Genomic DNA, 20359 nt, shown 5'->3' with positions numbered 1-20359 from the left:
TGAATAAACACACCAATTGTGAGTTTAAAGCAGATTTCACACGGACATTTCCATCCCACAAGGTGATATGATCCCATTATTGGATAATGAGTTTATTTATTTATAAAAAAAAAAAACCCTCATAATATTCATATTATAATAGTCATATGAAAAATTATAATTATCCAGTTTATCCAGTCTCTGGGATTCTTTTCATTTGAATGACTTTTCTCCATTTTCCCTTCCAACGAGCCCTCTGTGTAAACAGTATTTATTTTAGAAACATCAACATTTTTTGAGAAACCAAAGCTGTTCATTTCTGCATGGTTGCCAAAAAAAAAATGCTTTTTAAACATACTGGATCAGCATTTAGAACTGACTCAATGCTGTATGTAATAGCAGGCTGCTCTCTATTGTACAAGGGTTACGCCTTATCTTCTGTTACCATAAAGACAACCATACATGAAAATACCATTCTAATACATAACGTGTATATGTGTACTGCTCTGGAGCTTTACACGGTGTCTCATTCAGACATACTCACACACCAATATTAGCAGAGCTGCCATACAAGGCGCTAACTTGCCATCGGGAGCAACTCGGGGTTCAGTGTCTTGCCCAAGGACACTTCGGTATGTCACGTGGGCCAGGTATCGAACCTCCAACCCTACGATTAGTGGCTTTACCACCTGATCCACAACCACCCAAACCTTAACCACATAACCACTCATAGTCAGGGTTCTCTATTGAAAATCATTTCAGGAGCAGGGTTAGTCACAGTTCTGAAAATGGATGTGTCTGAGAGAGAGAAAAAGTGAGAGGGAGAGAGTGAGAGAGAGAGAGAGAGTGAGAGGGAGAGAGAGAGTGAGAGGGAGAGAGAGAGAGTGAGAGGGAGAGAGAGAGAGAGAGTGAGAGTGAGAGTGAGAGAGTAAGGCAATAAATTAGAAACAGATCAATTTTGTAGATTAAAGATTTTCGCTCTGGTTTGAACAGCGGAGTTCTCCTTTAATCTTTGCTTAAAATGAGATCCATATTGCTTCTACACAGACCACTGTTCAACTAAATAATTAAACAGCGTACATTTGAGGGTAAAAACAGGATTCATTGCTGTGTTATAAGTGCTTTCTAATTGTAAAGTGACCTTGAGTGCGTAGAAAGGCGCTATAAAAAAACACAAAACTTATTATTATTTTTAATTTTATTGTTTATACATTTCTAAATGTACTGAAATAGTTCAACATTGTATAAATATCACTTCCCCTTCCTGTCCTTCCATTTCTTCTGTAAATATATAATTTCACACCTATGCATTGTTTAATGTGACTATTTATCCTGTCCATGTCTCATAAACAATGACCTCTGTTACAAATATAAACCGATTTTCAAATACTCACATAATACAGAAGTGTCTATTGTATGTACACGGTCTTCACAACAAGCTTCAAGCCATGTGCAAAGTGACTAAATCAAATCATCCTTAAAATTTCATTTAAAATATCACACAAAAGTGAGCTTGACGCAGAGGAAACAGTCATCGTGTATGGCTTCTCTTACATGGATCCTGTGCGGTGCAGCAAGTGCAGGAATCTGAAGAAGACAGAACTTCTTGTCTATATTTTTAGTGATGAATGTGAAATCCCTGTTGGTTCTACAGTATATTCCCTTTTTGATCTCACACTAAATCATTTCTGCTTTTATATAAGTAGAGTGATGATCACAGCACTGAATCCAGGACTGCATCTACAGTCGCAGTCCAGCGTTAGGACATGATACCGAACACTGGATTATGTCGACAGATACTGGGGCCGTGCTCTTCGTAGTCTTTCTTTGTGTGACACACATGGAAGAACTCGGGCTGTAATAATAATAATAATAATAATAATAATAATAATACAGAAATACTGTGTAAGATAGCATCAAACGTATATTTAAGACAACAATTCAGCAATCATTTAGAGTGTGCTTTAAGTCAAACTTAAAAAGCCGCAAATTGAAACAAGAAGCTTGCTTGTGTGTGTGTGTGTGTGCAGAGCGTTACCGTGGAAGCCAACATGGACCCTCCGAACCAGACAGCATATCTCTGCATATGATGCGTGATCACCTGTACCTCAATTGGTTTAGGCTGCGAGAAAGAAGGACATTAAGGTAACAAGAAAAACTCAGCGATACATGATAGAAACCAAGCTCAAGGCTAGACACTGACACACACACACACACACACACATTACACACCCAGGTTCTCCACTAACATGGTCCTGTAACAGAATATGGGTGGGTTGTACCAATAAGAATTAAATTAAGCACAGTTTAGAGCTAATCTAGGATTTGTTGATCTGGGCTTTATTTTAAATCGAGTTGTGTTGCACCACTTCATTTTAAACACAGATTAACAAATCGGGGATAAGAATTCTAACCTGCGATGATTAAAACCTCCATTTACCATTCATTTTCTCCGTCATGATGGATTCGCCACTGACAACACTGCGGAAGTGCGTGCGGATTTCATAAACGTGGAAATATATGAATTCTCCAGAGTAACTAAACAGCAACAGTGTGACTATCACTTCCTCTGGAGTGACTACAAAGGGATCGTGAACTTTAAACTTTGAATGGAAAAAAAAAATCCAACTGCCATTATTAACCACTCATTCGATTAACCGATACAGGCTGAGAAAATGAAAAAATTTCAAATACAAAAATTTAAATCTGAGTTTAAAGTGATGGAGCAACAAGATTATAGTAAATCCAGGTTTATTGTGAAATTAATATACATTAAATTAAATTTTAAACAAGCTTTAAAGTTTGGTGCAACAGAATTATTAGATAAACCTTGATATAATCTAGATTTAAGCTTAATCCTTATTGGTGCAACCCACCCTATGAGTAATAACCTAAAACCAGTTCCTCTTTGCTCACATTATATGGATATTTATATTGCAATGAAAGAATCTCTGTCTACTCAGGGACCTTGAAATCATCACTCAACCCTCTTACACCCACTCCTACATCACACCTGGATCTAGTATTTTGTGTCTAAACGTGCTGTATTGTTCCAGCTCTGCGCAGTAGGGTTATATTTAAACGTTGTGCATTCCCAGAAAGACTTTGTCTAGTAGTACATCAAGGTTACTGGACTTACAATCACACTCTTGCAAACATTTACCTCAGAAAAGCAGTATCATAAAGCTCCAAAATGTCAATGTTCTGCTAATTGGTGAGTAATTCCTCCCCCATCATTTAAACACCGTCTGTGATTTATACTAAAGCAGCTTGGGCGTGATTTAACATGGGTGTGTACCATGAGTGGGGACTGAGGCTGAGACATCCGGATATGAATATAGCTGGACTAAGTGCAAATAGGACCTTCAGGTACAAACTTTTGTTGAGTGCTGAAAACCAGCAGGCCTGCAATTATGCTGAAAGTAAAGAAAGCCTTTCTGGACCGACGTTCTGTGTTCAGAGGCATGCTGAACAAAATTAAATACTGGACAAACAGCTCAGTATGTGCATGACCTGTGAACAAAACTCACACTGGGTCAATTATCACAGGAGACTTTGCTCCAGGACCAGGAAAGGCAACAATGGCTCTATAATCAGCGCTCCCAACCGAGGAAATTTTCACTTCAAGATGATGTCCTTGTATTACATCTGACATCCAGCTAAAAATTCACTTGCCATGTGGCAGAGACCATTCAAGGTTAAATGACAGGTTGGTCGACTTTAATGAGTTGTTAGAGGACAGGAGAAACAGCAGATTTACAACCTCAGTTTTTCTTAAACAGTGAAAAGAGGTGGTCCTTGTTGCTCTGGTGATGGAGGTAGCACAGAGGTAAGACCAGCATGCCCAAAAACAGGTATTATAATCTTGCTCCAATACCACATCCATTTCTATCTGCCCCAGAGAGTAGTGGTTTCCCAATTGTATTCCGATCTTTCACACCTGTTCTCCTCTGCCTGGTTGGTCGTACAGACCTAATAGAACACCACTCAGATTCCTTCTGGCATCATTTTGCAGAGCCAGATATACCCAATACCTGGACACAAGAGAAAAGATGTTCAGAAAGAACTGGGAGAAATTCTGGGGATGGGGTAATAGAAGAATCTCACAGTGACTGGAGCAGGGTCATTGTAATTGTGCTGAAGCAGGATTGTGCATGGATTGTCACAAGCTGAACACAGTTTCTAAATTGCTCATTCAATACCTCATATGGACAAGTTCCTGGATTTGCTGGGTGCTGTTCATGTTTGTTTGTTTTTTTTTTTCCAACCCTGGATTTAACCAAGGGCTATTTGCAGATTGTCTTGTCACCAAGTCCGAGGAGAAATCAACTTTCACCATCCTGTTCAGTTTACACCAATTTATTACACGTATTTGGGCAGGCTCACAACAAACTCAGTGGAGTGTTCAATTGGATGGTATGGTATCTGGGTTTTCACTTGGATCTTGAGCAGATGTGCCCCACAAATTATTAAGATGGCAGCAATCACAACCCGCCTATGGTCTAGGTGAGACAGTTCCTGGTGCTTGCAGGAGATCATCTTGGGTTGTGCCAACTACTCATACCTCATCAGACTTACCCTGGGTCTGCTCTGTCCTCTGGGTAGGATGCTGTTGAATTTATTACATTGGTACATTGGAACTAAACACACTAGTCAGTGGGTGGTAGCCCATGGTAAAAGTATGATAAAGTTTGCCCAAGGGTGTTAACAGATAGCAAGACCTTACATTATTAGCATGCTAAAATGGAATGAAATTAAATGAAAGCTACCACAGCTTCACCAAGCAGCAAACTGGATTTCATGCATAGCTTCCTTCCTTTATTTGTCAGTACTGCAGAATTTCATGCAGTGCTAACTTCCATTTAGCTGAAGCAAACTGCCCTTTAATGTTTTGATGTATTTCATGCTGAATTGCTAACCTTTATCCGGCCTCCACTTAGCTCCTCACTGAGTCGGAGTCTGGCATCGACTACACGCTTCAGATCCCTTTGTAGCCGTCGACCAAAGTCCCTGAACATAGTGGATCCTCCAGAGAGCACTATATTCTAACACACACACGTACACACACACACACATAGTAGTGTTCTTCATCAGTTCAAATCCTCTGGTTTTAACATTATTAAACTTACCCAGAAATGATTACACATCATGCCTGATATCCACGTCTCTCACCAAAGAAGTACATCAAAACCAGAAATACACTTTTCCTGATGAATGTATCTGCAGAACAGTGGCTCAGGGCCTAGCTCTTTTCAGCGTCCATGCTGACCGTGCATCATCTTTAATTACAGCAACAGAGACTGCATCTCAAAATGAAACGGATGTTAAGATAAAATTCTGCAATTCGTAAGAAAACTCGTTTTGCCCCAGTTGCTGAGAGTCTCTGACGAGCAGCGAGGGAGGCATGTGCAACTTAAATGGAGGTGCATATTTTTTTTTCCCAGGAGCAGAAGGCATTATCTATAAAGAAAAAAAAAATCATGGCAGATTTGTACAAGAAATGATTGATCATAGCGATTGAGTTGTCGAAAGAAAGAAACAACAACAACATCAGTAATTAACTGTTGGCTACTGAGCTGTAGGTTTGTATCCAACATTTAATTCAAGTCAAGCAGTATTAAATGTTATAGAAATACTATATTGGGAGAAATATTGTCCTCAATCCTAGTCGTGTATAAACCTAATAGTAGCATATCTCTGAGCATTTCACTTTTTTTTTTTTTTTATTAAAATGGATATGCGCACATGGCACCCTGTCCAGGGTGTACCCCGCCTTGTGCCCGATGCTCCCTGGGATAGGCTCCAGGTTTCCTCGTGACCCTGAAAAGGATTAAGCTGTATAGAAGATGGATGGATGGATGGATGGATATGTGCACATTTTTGCACCCTATCAGCAGGATAATGGGTGACGACTTGGATGAAAACTAACACGCAGAGTCGGTCACCAGAAAAGCTTCCATGCACCTTAGCACAGATTCTACACATGTCTGGAACTACAGTCCCCTCTGAAAGTATTGGAACAGCAAGGCCAATTCTATTGTTTTTGCTATACGTTGAAGACATTTGGGTTTGAGATCAAAATATGAATATGAGATGACAGATCAGAATTTCAGTTCAGTTTGGTTCTCCCTTCAGTCTCCTCTTCAGGAGGTGAAATGCTGCTCAGCTGGGTTAAGGTCTGTTGATTGACTTGGAAAGTTTAAAACCCTCCACTTTCCCCCCGAGGAAGTCCTTTGTTGAGTTGGCACTGTGTTTTGGATCGTTGTCTTGCTGCATGATGAAGTTCCTCCTGATTAATTTGGATGCATTTCTCTGTGAATTGGCAGAAAAAATGTTCCTGTAAACTTCTGAATACATTCTGCTGCTACCATCGTGAATTCCATCATCAATAAAGATTAGTGAGAATGTTCCAGAAGCAGCCATGCAAGCCCAAGCCATGACACTACCTCCACCATGCTTGACTGATGAGCTTCTATGTTTTGTATCATGAACAGATATATTCTTTCTCCACACTTTGTCCTTTCCATCACTTTGGTAGAGGTTCACCTTGGTTCCAGAACTTTTGTGGATCATCTCTGTATTTCTTTGCGAATTCCATTCGGGCTTTCTGATTCTTACTGCTGATGAGTGGTTTGCATCTTGTGCCTCTATATTTCTGCACTTGAACGGTTGTTTTGGGGTTTTTCTTCACGGCTCTCACAATGTTTCTGTCACCAACTGCTGTTGTTTTCCTTCGCCGACCTGTTCCATGTCTGGTTGTTAGTACACCAGTGGTTTCTTTCTTTTTCAGGGAATTCCAAATTGTTGTATCGGCTATTCACAATGCTTATGCAATGGCTCCGATAGATTTTCCCTCTTTTCTCAGCTTCAAAATGGATAGCTTTTCTCCCATAGACAGCTCTCTGGTCTTCATATTGATTTATCCTTTTTAACAACAAATGCAATCTTCACAGGTGAAAATGAAAACTCAAACCAGGAGTAGACATTCAGAGCAGTTAATTATTTAAACAATCAATTTAACAGGACACACCTGGGCAGTAAGAAACACCTATCAGTTTACAGTTCCATGTATTCAAAAATATTTTTATCACTTGAAAAACGGGTGGGTTCAAACAACAGGTGCCATGTGCTAAGTTGTTCAACACATCTAGATGTAAATATAAGGAAATCAAAGCTGAAATTCTGATCTGTCGTCTCATATTCATATTTTGATCTCAAACACAAAAGTCTTCAGTGTATAGCCAAAAAAAAGCACACACACAAAAACCCAGAACTGGCCTTGCTGCTCCAATACTTTCAGTTACGGCCACATGAATACAGCTTGGTTGGAGGTGTTGGAAATGAACCTTTCTGTTTGCTGATGAGTGTCTACTGTTGAAGTGAGTTTGGTGGATGAACAGTGACCTCTAGCTGAGAAACTGAAACATAGACATGAGGGTTGTCTTCAGTAATAATGATTTCCTCTCATGAGGGAAGAAATGATGATGATTTAAAACAACTTAGTAGCACAAATGTGTCTAGATGATAGTGGTGATTCTGCTGAAAAATCCACGAACCTTGTTAGTTAGAAAGACTGGATATGCGTCTCAGATGCTACAAGTATCCTGGATGTTAGTTAGAAGAGGCCGTTAATATAATATACTTATACCATAGCGTAGTGAACTCTCAAATCTGATTGGTCAGAAGGTGTTGATTAATTGTCTAACAGCAGCTCGGAATGCACTCGTTTAATAGTCTGTATAGTAACAACTCACTCGCAGTGACTTGTACAGACGATCCCAGACATAAACAGATTAAAAACAACAGTTGATATACGTTTCCTGTAATATGATGTCCATTTAACTGTTAATATGATGTTTCATGTAACTATTGATAGAAAAAAATGACAACATTGCCAATTGTTGTGGTATAAGAGGAATTAAAACACTTCAGGATGTGCTGTTAGAGGATAATAATACTTTGAGGTGGTAACAGTGACACCGCTTCATCAACCCCAACCCATCATTGATTATTTCTCTATAGCAGCATGACACCGAGTGAGTGTTTCATTCATGCTATAATATGCACGTGATGTATGTTGGCGTAACGTACCTTGTAAAGAGGCCTTCTCACATCTATCGGACAGCTTTGAATGACCTCATCTATGATATCTGAAATGGGCTCCATGAAGTCCGGGTTGGCAAACTGGACAGACAAAAATCCCAAATCACTGTTAACTTCACAGATGAAAAACTAAGAAGCGGTAAGGTCGTGAGCTACAGTTTTTTTTTTTCTATGATGAAAAAAGTAAATAACAATGATTAATAGCTAAATAATAATCACCCTTGTACTGGCAATCTACGATGAAAATTAATACATTTTCATTGTACAAATTTAAAACTTGAACTTTTGCACATTTGTAGTGTCTTCTGGAACTAAAAATGGACCGAATTGGGATTATACTGCAATGCCATATGAATACTTACTGATCAATAAGTATTCAGTTGTTGGAAAAAAATCCAATATTGATTTTTCTCACCACTTCCCATATTATTCTGTGTAGATTTATGACATATAATCCCAATTAAGTCCATTTCACTACAAAATGTTCAAGCGTGTGGGGGGTGAATACTTTTGCAAGACCAAAGCACTGTCTGTTACCTCTGGATGGAAGAAAATCTCTGGTCCAAGAAAGCGTTCATATCCCACATCTATCTGAAACTCATTTTTGTTGACGGCATTGATGCCTTTATATTTCTTTATCCATTTCGCTGGGTCTGTGTCGTACTTCATGAACTCTTTTACAATGTCTGGGCAGATGTAGCAGAACCTCTCCTGAAGGCAAATTTAAAAAAAAAAAAAAAAACAGACACATAATACAGCACACGGCTTCTCTATGTGAAGCACAGTAATCCGTTCAGCCATTTTAGGTCACTCTCACTTCCGCTGCGCTCTTCAATACGTCCATCTGATTAATAAAGGCTTGTGATTGGCTGCGATACTGGGCGTGAACACGTTTAAAGACATATTTAAAAATCATTACACCACATCGCCCTCGAATGCTTGATTGTGATTGGTCAGAAGGTGTTGATGTTAATTTTCTATAACAGCAGCTCTGATGGAAGCGCAACTGCAAATCACAGGTGTATATTAATGCGCTCGTTCTGATACGTTATCGTTTCTATAGTAACAGCTTATACAATAACAACTTGTAGGTTTTTCGTGTGTAAGGTGATGTTTATTTTAGTATTTCGGGCAGTGGTGGCTTGACGGTTAAGGCTCTGGGTTACTGATCAGAAGGGCGGGGGTTCAAGCCCCAGCACTGCCAAGCTGCCACTCTTGGGCCCTTGAGCAAGGCCCTTAACCCTCTCTGCTCCAGGGGCGCTGTATCACGGCTGACCCTGTGCTCTGTCCCCAATTTCCTGACATGCTGGGGTATGTGAAAAAAAGAATTTCACTGTGCTCTAATGTATACGTGTTAGAGGAGTTTACGCTTCTTTGCAGTTTCTTGGTATCAAGACACGCTGCGTTTTATGTTCTTTTACGTCTTATTAACTTCAAGATCGAGACAAAAGACAGGTTGGTGAGGAAAAGACTGTTTATAGCTGCTATTAAACATAACTGAGATCTTGTTTCATGAACATTGCACAACATAAAATGTAACGAAAAATGGATAAAAAACTATGATGTGCTGCATTTAAATCAATAAAAGTATATATCTATAAGCACTGGGGAAATGTATGTGGTATAAGAGAAATAAAACACCTTGGTACTTTGGGAAAATAATCCCAAATAGCTCCACTTCATCACACCAGCCCATTGTTGATTATTTTCCTACAACAGCATGACACGATTGTTTTATTTCTTGCTGTGAATTACTGGTGTGAAGGCACAGTTTTGTTCATCCTTGTTTGTCCCCTGTACGTGGTAGGCTTAGACGATTGTATTTTTATTTCTGTGACAAAGATCTAGCTTAGCCTTGAAGCCATTCCTCATTAACAAGGCACAGAAATCAATAATTAAATCTCATTACCATCAATCACGAGTTCTCATTTGGTCTGCCATTTGACTATTTTTATGTCCTTTTCGTATTTTTCCATTATTTATATAATTTCCAAAGCAGATGATATTTATAGAGCTGATGTTGTTAAGACTGTACGATGCTATCTGATTGCTGTCTTCTCATCCTGGAGCAAACATCTGGATCTAACAAAGCTGAACCCTGTAATGTAATTTCACTGATACAATCACAGTGACAGCATGCCCAGATTTTATACGAATGTCTCGAGAATTGTTATGCATTAGGTAGCGGGTAGGAGAGAAAAACGATAAAAGCAAGATTGCAGATTCACCTTGATTGCCTTTGCGGTCTCCAGAGACTGTTCTGGAGGAATCCCGACCTCTCTGTCTCTGAGGAGCTGCTGGATGAAGTAGGTGATGTCTCGGCCTGCTATAGGGATGTGCTTTATACAGCTCCCAATCACGTAGCCCTCTGCCTAGAGGCCAGGGGAAAAAACATGCATGACCGAACACCGGGTAAAATCAGCTGTACAAATCAACACAGGATCTATTGATTACTGAAAAGAAAACAGATGCACATACAGTACAAACTCAAAGCTACAGCTGAGGTCAGACGTTTACATTACAGGATGATCCGTGTAAAGTGTTATTTTGTCTTCTGGGAAACATGTATGCATCTCGTGTAGCTTCTGAAGGGCAGTAAATGAAAAAAATAAGATCTTAAAACAAAATTATAACCATTTACTTCAATCATCCTGTTCAAAAGTTTACACCCCCCTTGCTCTTAACATATCGTGTTGCCTTCTTGAGCATCAGTGAATGTTCGTACCTTTTGTAATAGTCGTGTACGAGTACGAGAAATGATGGATCTCAACATCTTATATTCGCTGTTGGAAAGGGGTCAAATATGCAGGATGCTGGAAAAAGCAAAGAATGTGCAAGACCTGCAGGATTTTTCTGAAGAAAAGTGGGCAGTTTAACTGCTAAATAAACTAAATAAACAACCAAAATGCAATTTTTATTATCCCTTTTATTTATTTATTAACATTTTGCAGATTCTGCAAGGCGTATGTAAACTTATGACCTCAACTGTACATAGTGAAAGAGACTACATAAAGTTTTGCCGGTCTGGTATAGCTGAATAAATCTATTGAAGCAGGTTGCTACAAGGTTCGATTACATTCTGGATGCGAACGAATACGAATATACTGTATTATTTGGACTGAACAGACAACGTGTTCTGAGAAGATGCCAGAAAGGTTCATTTCCAACACCTTCAACCAAGCTGTATTCATGTGGCCGTACCTCTTCAATCGTTCAATCAAAATTATTCAAACTGCCTCTGAAAATCTAATGTTCAACAACATTAATAAATATATTTTAGAATTCAAATATTTCTGCTGATGAATATCTGCCAATGATACTTACAGTTGCAATCAAAATGATTCAACCCCATTGCAAATCAGGTTTATTGTCAAAATTTACAAACGTTCCGCTGTTTGCAATGAACAAATCAATAAAAATCAACAAAAGCCATTGAAATAGTTCAACAAAACGACTGCTTCAAGTGATTTCCACAAATTCAACTGAAAATGCAACTTATAATGACTTATAATGTCTCAAAATTTTTCAACCCCCTGAATAGAATCCCTCACAACAGGACAAATATGCAAAACAGGTGTTGTCTCAAGCACACCTGATGAACTCATCAAGGGCTTCATTAATTGCACCAGGTGTGCTTGAGCTGGATCACATGAAGTACCTGAACTGGCTAAGGGCATGAAATACCTGGACGGGGCAGAAAAAGGAAGCTATCAACGGTTGCAAGCAGATTTCTGAGAAGGCAGGTTGTGAAAAACCCTCGAGTGACTGCAAAAGACCTGCAACAGGCACTGAGGTTTCAGTGAGCACAGTAAGGCGTGTACTAAACGCAGAAGGTTTCCATGCCAGAACTCCAAGTCGTTCACCACTACTGACCCAAAAGCACAAGAAAAGTCGACTCAAAATCATATAAATAATCCACAGAAGTTTTGGGATTCTGTTCTGTGGAGCGATGAAACAAAATGGATGGATCAGCGGTATGTCTGGAGGAAGAAGAATGAAGAAAGAACACTCTGTCCACAGTCGAGCATGGTGGTGGCTCAGTGATGCTCTGGGGCTGCTTTGCATCCTCTGGCACTGGAAACCTGCAGCGTGTGGAAGGCGAGATGGAGTCACTGAAGTATCAGGAAATCCTAGGAGAAAACGTCATGCAGTCTGTGAGGAAGCTGAAACATGGGCGTCATTGGACCTTCCAACAGGACAATGATCCCAAGCACACCTCAAACGCTTTAAGCGTTCGTGTTGAACTATTTCAATTGCTTTTGTTTGATTTGTTCATTTCAAGCAGCTGAAAGTCTGTACATATTGACAATAAACCTGATTTGCACTGGGGGTTGAATTATTTTGATTCCAACTGTACATACGAGTCTTTTTTGTCCTCTTTGGCTGTGAATCTTCTTCATCATGTTTTTTTTTTTTTTTTGCTTTTTTAAATGATTTTATGCAGTCCAAAACTCTCTAATCTGTTGTACTCTGTACATCTCCGTTCGATTCTCTCCTTTTGCTCTTCCTGACGTAAATCATTACATTACCGAAATACATTTTGAATTATTTTGATACGATGCACCGGGTTTTATAGGGATAACATGAACGCGTGATGCTTGTGTGATGCATTTACAGCCTTCATCCTTAGTAACTGCATTCTCAGAGTCGCTGTGTGTAGGCTACTAGATTGTTTATATTTCGAAAAATAGACCTAAATCTATTAGAAAATACGGCTGACAGGCAGAAACGACAATAATAACTTCGTGAGCGCAATTTTAGAAAGTTTCTAGTTGAAAACAGTTATGAACCAGGGTGATGTAGCTGAGGTTGAGGAACTGTCACAGCCAGAATTCACACACCATGCTGACCGTCACATCTAGTGTAGAAATCAACTTCCGGTTTAGGCCACACCCACTTCAGGATAAAATCTGGGTGTAGATATGGATAATTCAAAGCTCTAAATAGTGCAGATATACTATAGATAGTGGCATCGTATTACACCCAAGGGTTACAACTTAATCACTATTTGTGCTGCAGACAAAACAAAGATGCACCGAAGGCCAATTAAATATGGATAAGTATTAAACAAGTATATTAAACAATCTCTCAGAACCTAGTGGGACCCGAAATGAGTTCCTTTGTTAAACATTCATAGACAGTGCTTCTGTTAATTACAAGACAAATATCTGCCGCACGCTGAAAAGAGCCTAATTAAAGTTAACGGCAAAGTTTTCCTTTTAGAGCTCGATGTTTTCCAGTAAAATAAAACCCCGTAACATAGCTCGATTCTCAACTTACTTATTATCTCTTCATTCAAACTATTTTCTGGAATGATTAATTAAATAGTTTCACAGATAATGGTTGTCGTACATATCTCCTCAGGAGAAGATTTTTGAATAGAAATAAAAACCGTGGTATTAACGGCAGTCATGCTAACTAGCCCCTGTTAGCCTTCATTCACTGGTGGTGCAGGTGACATGTTCCTTTAGTAGTTCCTTTAAGGAGTTTTATTTCATCACACTGACTGCGTTTACACGGACAGCAGTAATCTGATTATTGACCTTATTCTGAATAAGACAGTATCCTGATTAAGGTGTTTACATGAGTTACTTTTAGAATACTCCTTTCATGTTCCCGTTTTACGTGTTATAGAACATAGATGGATTAACGGCACACGTCATTACATCCCCACGCCACGCCGTCCGACATTCCTCCAGAATTTCACGTATCGACATACAGTTGGTCTTCGTTATGGTGCCGTATTCAGTTTTGGGTGTTTCATTTTTAATTATTTTACGAAAACTTCAAGTGTAGTTAATTATTCGTCATGCTATACGTGCAAACAGACGACTGCTTGAAGCAGTGGGCTGCGTCCCAAACCGCGTACTTACCGTCTATATAGTAGCTGAAATACATGTATCTCGCCTACTATACAGTAGGTAAGTACGCGGTTTGGGACGCAGCCGTGCTCTCTTGTTTGCCGTCAAACGGTCGAGCGCTGCCGTGTGTGATCGTGTCCTGTCGCACAATGCGGTGAAAACTCCCACACGACGTTAATAGTGTGATTAAGGTGTGTACATGTCTGTAACGCACGTCGATAATGCGACTAAAACAGGAATACTCCACACGTCTTAATTCCATTCGTGTTTACTTCGAGTATGACTTTAATCGGATTAAGGTCATCGATAATCTCTGTTTACATGCTAGTTTCTTAATCAGAGTATCGTCTTAATCGGGGTGATATCGGATTATTGTTGTCCGTGTAAACGTAGTGAGTGATATATTAATACTAAAAAAAGGTCATTGTACCACAGGTATCGCATGCGTGACTCCATCTCCACTGTCAATGACGATTCCTGTTAGCGTTCGCTCTCCAACCTGCCTGGACGTCCACGAGGCTGCTAGAGCCAGAACAGCCTGCAGGTCACCACACACACACTCCCGGTTACACAAGAAATATTACACACCGACACTGTAACAAGCTCTGTCAAGTCTGATCTTAGCATTCAAAGAATTACACGCGCATGTTTATTTGTAATATATACTGTACATACAGAACTTTCTCGAGATTTTCATAACTGGTCACTCTTAGCCTATGACTTATTAAATTAATAAAAACGTATTTTTATTCTTGGTGTTATAAAGTTATTTAATGTGATGAATGGTAATGTTTTTTGTACAGCACTTTGGATCAACTGCTGGTGTCTTTAAATGCGCTTTATAAATAAATCTGACGACTTGACTAAGACAGTTCATCAGTTTATCAGCGACGTGTGAATTTTAACTCACGTGTACGTTTTTATTTTAATTTTCCGTTTACGTTTTACAAAAATATCTGAAGTACATAGAAGCACTTTTACCTGGACGGCGATGTAAAGGCCTGGAACGTTGAACGTTTCAAACATGATCTCGGCTAAATATTCTCTGTTCTCCGGTGTGTTCAGAGGAGGCTCTGTCTGATTGTAATAAAAGAAAGAGCAGGGGAAAAAAAATTCTTAATACAGATACGTGAATACACAGATGTGACAATCCAAAATAGAACAAAATGTTTGGATAACCGTCACCTACGCTCACTTTATTAAGAACACCTGTACACCTGCATATGTAATCATGCCATTATCCAGACAGCCAATCATGTGGCAGCAGCACAATGCATAAAATCATGCAGATACAGGTTTCAGCTAATGTTCACATCAAACTGAGGAAACATCTCAGTGATCTCAGTGGTATGGATGTTGGTGCCAGTTTGAGCATTTCAGAAACTGCTGCTCTCCTGGGATTTTCACACACAACAGTCTCTAGAGTTTATACTTACAGAATGGTGCCCAAAACAAAAAACATCCAGTGATTGGTAGTTCTGCAGGTGGAAACATCTTGTTGATGAGAGAGGTCGGAGGAGAACGGACTGTTTTGAGCTGCCAAGGTCACGGTAATTCAAATAATCAACCACTCTTTACAACCATCTCAATGCACAACACGTCAGACCTACAGCAGCAGCAGACCACATTGGGTTCCAGTCCTGTCAGCCAAGAACAGGAATCTGAGGCTACAGTTGGAACAGGGTCACCTAAACTGGACTGCTGAAGACTGGAAGATGTTTCTCCAATTCTATTACTAATTATTACTACAATACATTATTTAAAAAATAGAAAGAATATAGCACAGCTGTGACTCTACCAAGAGAACACCGTCCACCAAAGTCAGTGCCTGAGAAGAGAGGGGATTAGTCTGAAAAGCAACCAAGGGGCCAAGCGTAACTCTCAATATGATGCTTCCACCACCATGCTTCACATTCTTCATGGTGCTCTGGGTAATGATGATTGCTGGCTTTCTACCAAGGCCAAAATCTTCCATTTTGTTCTAAATCAGACTAGAGAACCTTTTCCCACATATCTAATGAGTTTCCAACATGCCTTATAAAGCCCTGCTGTGTGGAGTGTTCAGGTTACGGTGGACCTGTGATCAGCTTCTCCCATAGAGAATAATAAGAGAATTTCTCTATTAACACCATGGCCGTGACCTTCACGGTGGATTGGGCAGTGATGTTGAGAAATGCATCCTACTGACTCTAGGTCATATTCTGATCACATGTACAGCATCAATTTCACTGCATTAGCCTTCGTTTCCTGTACTATACACCGTATGCTTTAACATATACCGCTGAAAAGTACCGCGTGTGAGAAAGAGTCCGAGCTCTCACCACGAGGAAGTTGTGATCTTCTGGCTCGGCTCTGAGGTATTTAAAAATGACCTGCTCCATAAACTTCTCCATCAGATCCCAGTCCTCGACGATGCCATGCCTGATGGGCCACTAGAACACAGACACACATACACAGATCCATGCAATAGGGTTTGACAACAATTCTTGGACAAGCGTGAATACAAACACTTATCCTACTGGCACTGGCTCATGTGTGATACACTAACATCACCTTGGTTGCATAGTTGGGCTTGTCGAGTGCTTCATCACCGATGAAGAAATCCAGATCATCCACTCCCTTCACGAGGCGTCTCTGAGCCTGGTCTCCAACTCCAGCTGTCTCTCTGATCGCAATGCCTGTGTGTGTGTGTGTGTGTGTGTGTGTGTGTGTGTGAACATCAGATAACAACATACAGTATATTCTTACAGAACACACATCTTTGTGTTTTTTTTTTTTAATGAAACACACAAGTGAATACACTAATGTCTGAAGTATATCACATAAATACAGGGACTGTCATTGTGTGAGCCATTTTCCTGTTTCCTGTTCCATAATTTCTTCTTTTTTACACTCTCCTGCTTCCCTCGTTTTTTTTTGTTGTTTTTTTTTTTTTAAATCTATGGCCTTCCTGTGTATTGACCCCCACTGTATATGATGATTAGCGCTGTTGGATTTGCCCTAAATGTTTGAACACCAGAGGTCCCAATCTGCACAGCCGGGAGAGTTCAAATATACAGAGAGCACGCTGATCACGTGACCACATCCTTTCCTGGAGACCCTGTGAGATCATCTGCACCGGTGAAGTGACTGACCAACATGCGTTATGGGGTTACACGACTGCGTATTAAATAAGTATTAAAAAGAGCTCTTCATTAGCTTAACACCAAAGGCCAGTTTAACCGACTTTGGAGCTCTATTTCTGCTACGGAGCTCGTCGTCTTTCAACTGATTATTAAGTCCTAAGGTCAGACGTGTTGTATGTTCAAGCTAAATTTTTGGGAGAAATGTATTTATCTATTTTGAAGATATGGCGAGCTTACAGAACATTTTCTTTACAATATTAAACCTCTGTTCGTAGCAATCATTCATTTATTTTGTTTTACACAGACGAAAATGCACACAGTCTTGCATTGTTTATTATACAGAAATTTAAAAAAAAAAAAAAAAAAAAGGTATCACGGATCGTGAATGCAGTATGATGAACTGAATCGAGTCGTGAACAGAGTGTGTTGTTACAAAGTTTAAAAAGTGTCACTGGTTTAACTCCACAAATGCTGTAGAAGCTAGCGGATATCGATTTACATTCCATACTCTCGTATCTACACACCTTTCCTCTTAGTTTCACTGCAGTTACTGAACATTAAGACGATAACTCAGTGACACTTTCTGTATCTTTATTTAGATTTTTACCCAAAGCGATATCTTTTTAAGCCATAGAAGAGCGCACAGTGCAAATCTGAGGGTTAGAAACAGAACAAAAGCAGTGTTCGACTGTAGACCGGCTTTAATTAGCACTTCCCTATGGTGTTGTTTAATTAAAAACCTGACCCAAATATCTGAAATGAGGAAAAAGTATATCACTCTGCTAGCACTAAAAAAGCATGAAGTCACGGCATCACCAAAGATGAACCTGGGTGAACGGGTGAGCTAGGAATCTTAACCATACAGTACTTACAGGACGGCATGATAAACTGCGGCTCAGTGTTTCCAGCATAACCGATCTTCGTGTAGCTGAAACAGAGGGCAATAATAATAATAATAATAATAATAATAATAATAATAATAATAATTTATCGTAGTAGTGAGTAAAGGAGGCTGGACTTGTGTGTTAAACTTGTGTAGACTTGTGTTGCTCCTTAGTGAACACTACATCACATCAAGAACGCCACTATCTTTATAAACAATGTCCAGAAATCAAAACTCGACAAGTTTAGGACTAACACAGTGATATATAAATGACACGACGGCAAACGTCACAGTAAATCTAATCGGAGTCTAGTATTTCACCAAAATATTGCTACATGATTAGTCCTATAATTATAATTATCACATAAACCACTGCAATATTTTGGTTTGATTGAACAAAATGGCTCCTGCACTCAATATCCAGCAGCTTATAGCTCACAGTTCACCTGTTATTTTGCTTATTTTTTGTGCTCTTTAAGTTCATCGTGCGCCACGAGACGCTAAATAGAGATCATGAGATCGTGACATGTCCGAGACGTACCCGATTTTATTTTTTTACTTTTTTGGACTTTCTTTTTTTTTGTTGTTACTTCGGTGCACTGTAAAGAAAACATGCACAGAGTTTGAAGGATAAGCTGACCGAGCACTCGTCTGCTTACGGCTCACTTTACGTGCTGTTTATGATGTCATCCATAAACAGTCCTCAAGATGAACAATGATTAAGATGCGTCTCCTCTGATGTCCTCCGTGTGACAAAGAAGGGACGATGCTGTTCATTTATTAATAGTGTCATGGTTATGTATGTAATATTAACCTCAAATGGCATTCCATAGCTTTTAACTGAGACACGCCCCTGTTTTACTTAAACTCCGCCCCCATATGCGTAAACCTCTCACAACTTATGAATATTCTGTTATTGAGTCTGTATTTACATCTGAGGTCTGAATATCATCTCAGATCAGCTGAGTGTAATCCTCACTAAGCGTGCTGTATTAACCCCAACTCTTAATACAGACCAAAATAAAGTGAGTGTGTGTGTGTGTGTGTGTGTGTGTTTTGTACCCTAACTCACCCAGTCCCAAAGTCGATGACACATGGAGGTAAAGGCACTGCCATGTCCTGACTCTGGTGATGAAACAACACCACACACACACACACACACACATACACACTCTGTCACTTTGACGAACTTTTAAATTAACACACAATTTGTCACACTGAACACGAACACACACACAGTGTCACATTGACGCACATTTAAACTAACATACACATACACACACCATCACCTTTTCACACTGACGCACTTTTAAACTTAAACACACACACACACACACACACACACACTGTCACACTGACGCACTTTTAAACACGCACACACACACTGCATCACCTTTTCACACTTACGCACTTTTAAACTAACACACACACACGCACACTGAGTTAGTAATAATAATAATAATAATAATAATAATAATAATAAATACCTTTTACAGAGATGGCTGTATCTCCGGTTTATGGCACACACACTGTTTCTTTTCTCTTTTTTCCATCTCAGACTGACTGCTTCCCGAGTCAAAGGCAAAGCGCAAAAATAGAAACACACCGCATCTGCCAAAAATAATCCCCCATGCCCTTCTGTGCAGGGATATTTGTCAGGTTTCCTCCACCGCAGACCATGCAAATGCCACCCACACACACACACACACACACACACACACACACACACACACACACAGGTCTGTCCTGTATCAGAAAATGCTGCATTATTCCCTACTCCCTACAAACTACAGTCTTCTGTACTACATTTGAACACTCAGCAATTCAAGGTCTAAAAAAGGACACTATCTTCAAGTAAAATTTCAATGATAGCCTTTACAAATTTATTAAAAATAATTATATAAAATAATATATAAAAAAAATAATAGAATTAAATTACATGAAACTATAAATATCAACGAATGATATGCATGGCATGTGTGTGTGTTGGGGAATAAACACAGTCTGGTTTTTTTTTTAACAGTTATGTAGACTAATACAGTTTTAATGCATCTAATGAAACGCCATGTAAACCCGAAACCAGCAGGGGGCGATATGTGACCGCTTACTTATATCACCATATACTGTACATGCCTTATTACATTCATGTGACCTTTGTGAAGCATCTGCAACTATAAATATAAATATAATCTATGTAATATTTGAAATATATCAAATAAATATAAATATAAATATTACTACCCAGGAAAAGGGCAAATGCCAATTAATTACAAATGCATATATCATTTTATAAGACAGATAAATAGACAGACAGACAGACAGATAGATAGATAGATAGACAGATAGATAGATAGATAAACAAACAGACTGATAGATAGATAGATAGACAGACAGACAGACCGATAGAT

General features: G+C 39.3%; 1 protein-coding gene across 2 annotated transcripts; it reads right to left on the bottom strand.

Annotated features, from left to right (window-relative positions):
- Nucleotides 1-375: 375 nt before the first annotated feature.
- actr3b (actin related protein 3B) lies at nucleotides 376-19631 on the bottom strand. 2 transcript variants are annotated; one of them, XM_053622792.1, is made up of 13 exons: nucleotides 19439-19627; nucleotides 19024-19076; nucleotides 17941-17996; nucleotides 16497-16621; nucleotides 16265-16375; nucleotides 14925-15020; nucleotides 14374-14481; nucleotides 10311-10454; nucleotides 8620-8793; nucleotides 8071-8163; nucleotides 4899-5024; nucleotides 2018-2101; nucleotides 376-1834 (listed from the first exon to the last, which is right to left on the bottom strand). In XM_053622792.1, the coding sequence occupies exons 2-13, from the start codon at nucleotides 19065-19067 to the stop codon at nucleotides 1739-1741; spliced, it is 1257 nt and encodes a 418-aa protein (XP_053478767.1). In that variant the 5' UTR covers nucleotides 19068-19076; nucleotides 19439-19627; the 3' UTR covers nucleotides 376-1738. The 2 variants fall into 2 exon arrangements, with proteins under 2 accessions (XP_053478767.1, XP_053478852.1); XM_053622877.1 differs by lacking the exons at nucleotides 376-1834; nucleotides 2018-2101 and having other exon boundaries at nucleotides 4901-5439; nucleotides 19439-19631.
- Between the last annotated feature and the right edge of the window lie 728 nt (nucleotides 19632-20359).

Source organism: Ictalurus furcatus, chromosome 1, assembly GCF_023375685.1.
Source record: "Ictalurus furcatus strain D&B chromosome 1, Billie_1.0, whole genome shotgun sequence".
In the NCBI taxonomy this organism is placed as follows: domain Eukaryota; kingdom Metazoa; phylum Chordata; class Actinopteri; order Siluriformes; family Ictaluridae; genus Ictalurus; species Ictalurus furcatus.
The sequence above is the reverse complement of the archived record's forward strand: the minus strand, read 5'-3'. Positions and strand labels throughout refer to the sequence as shown.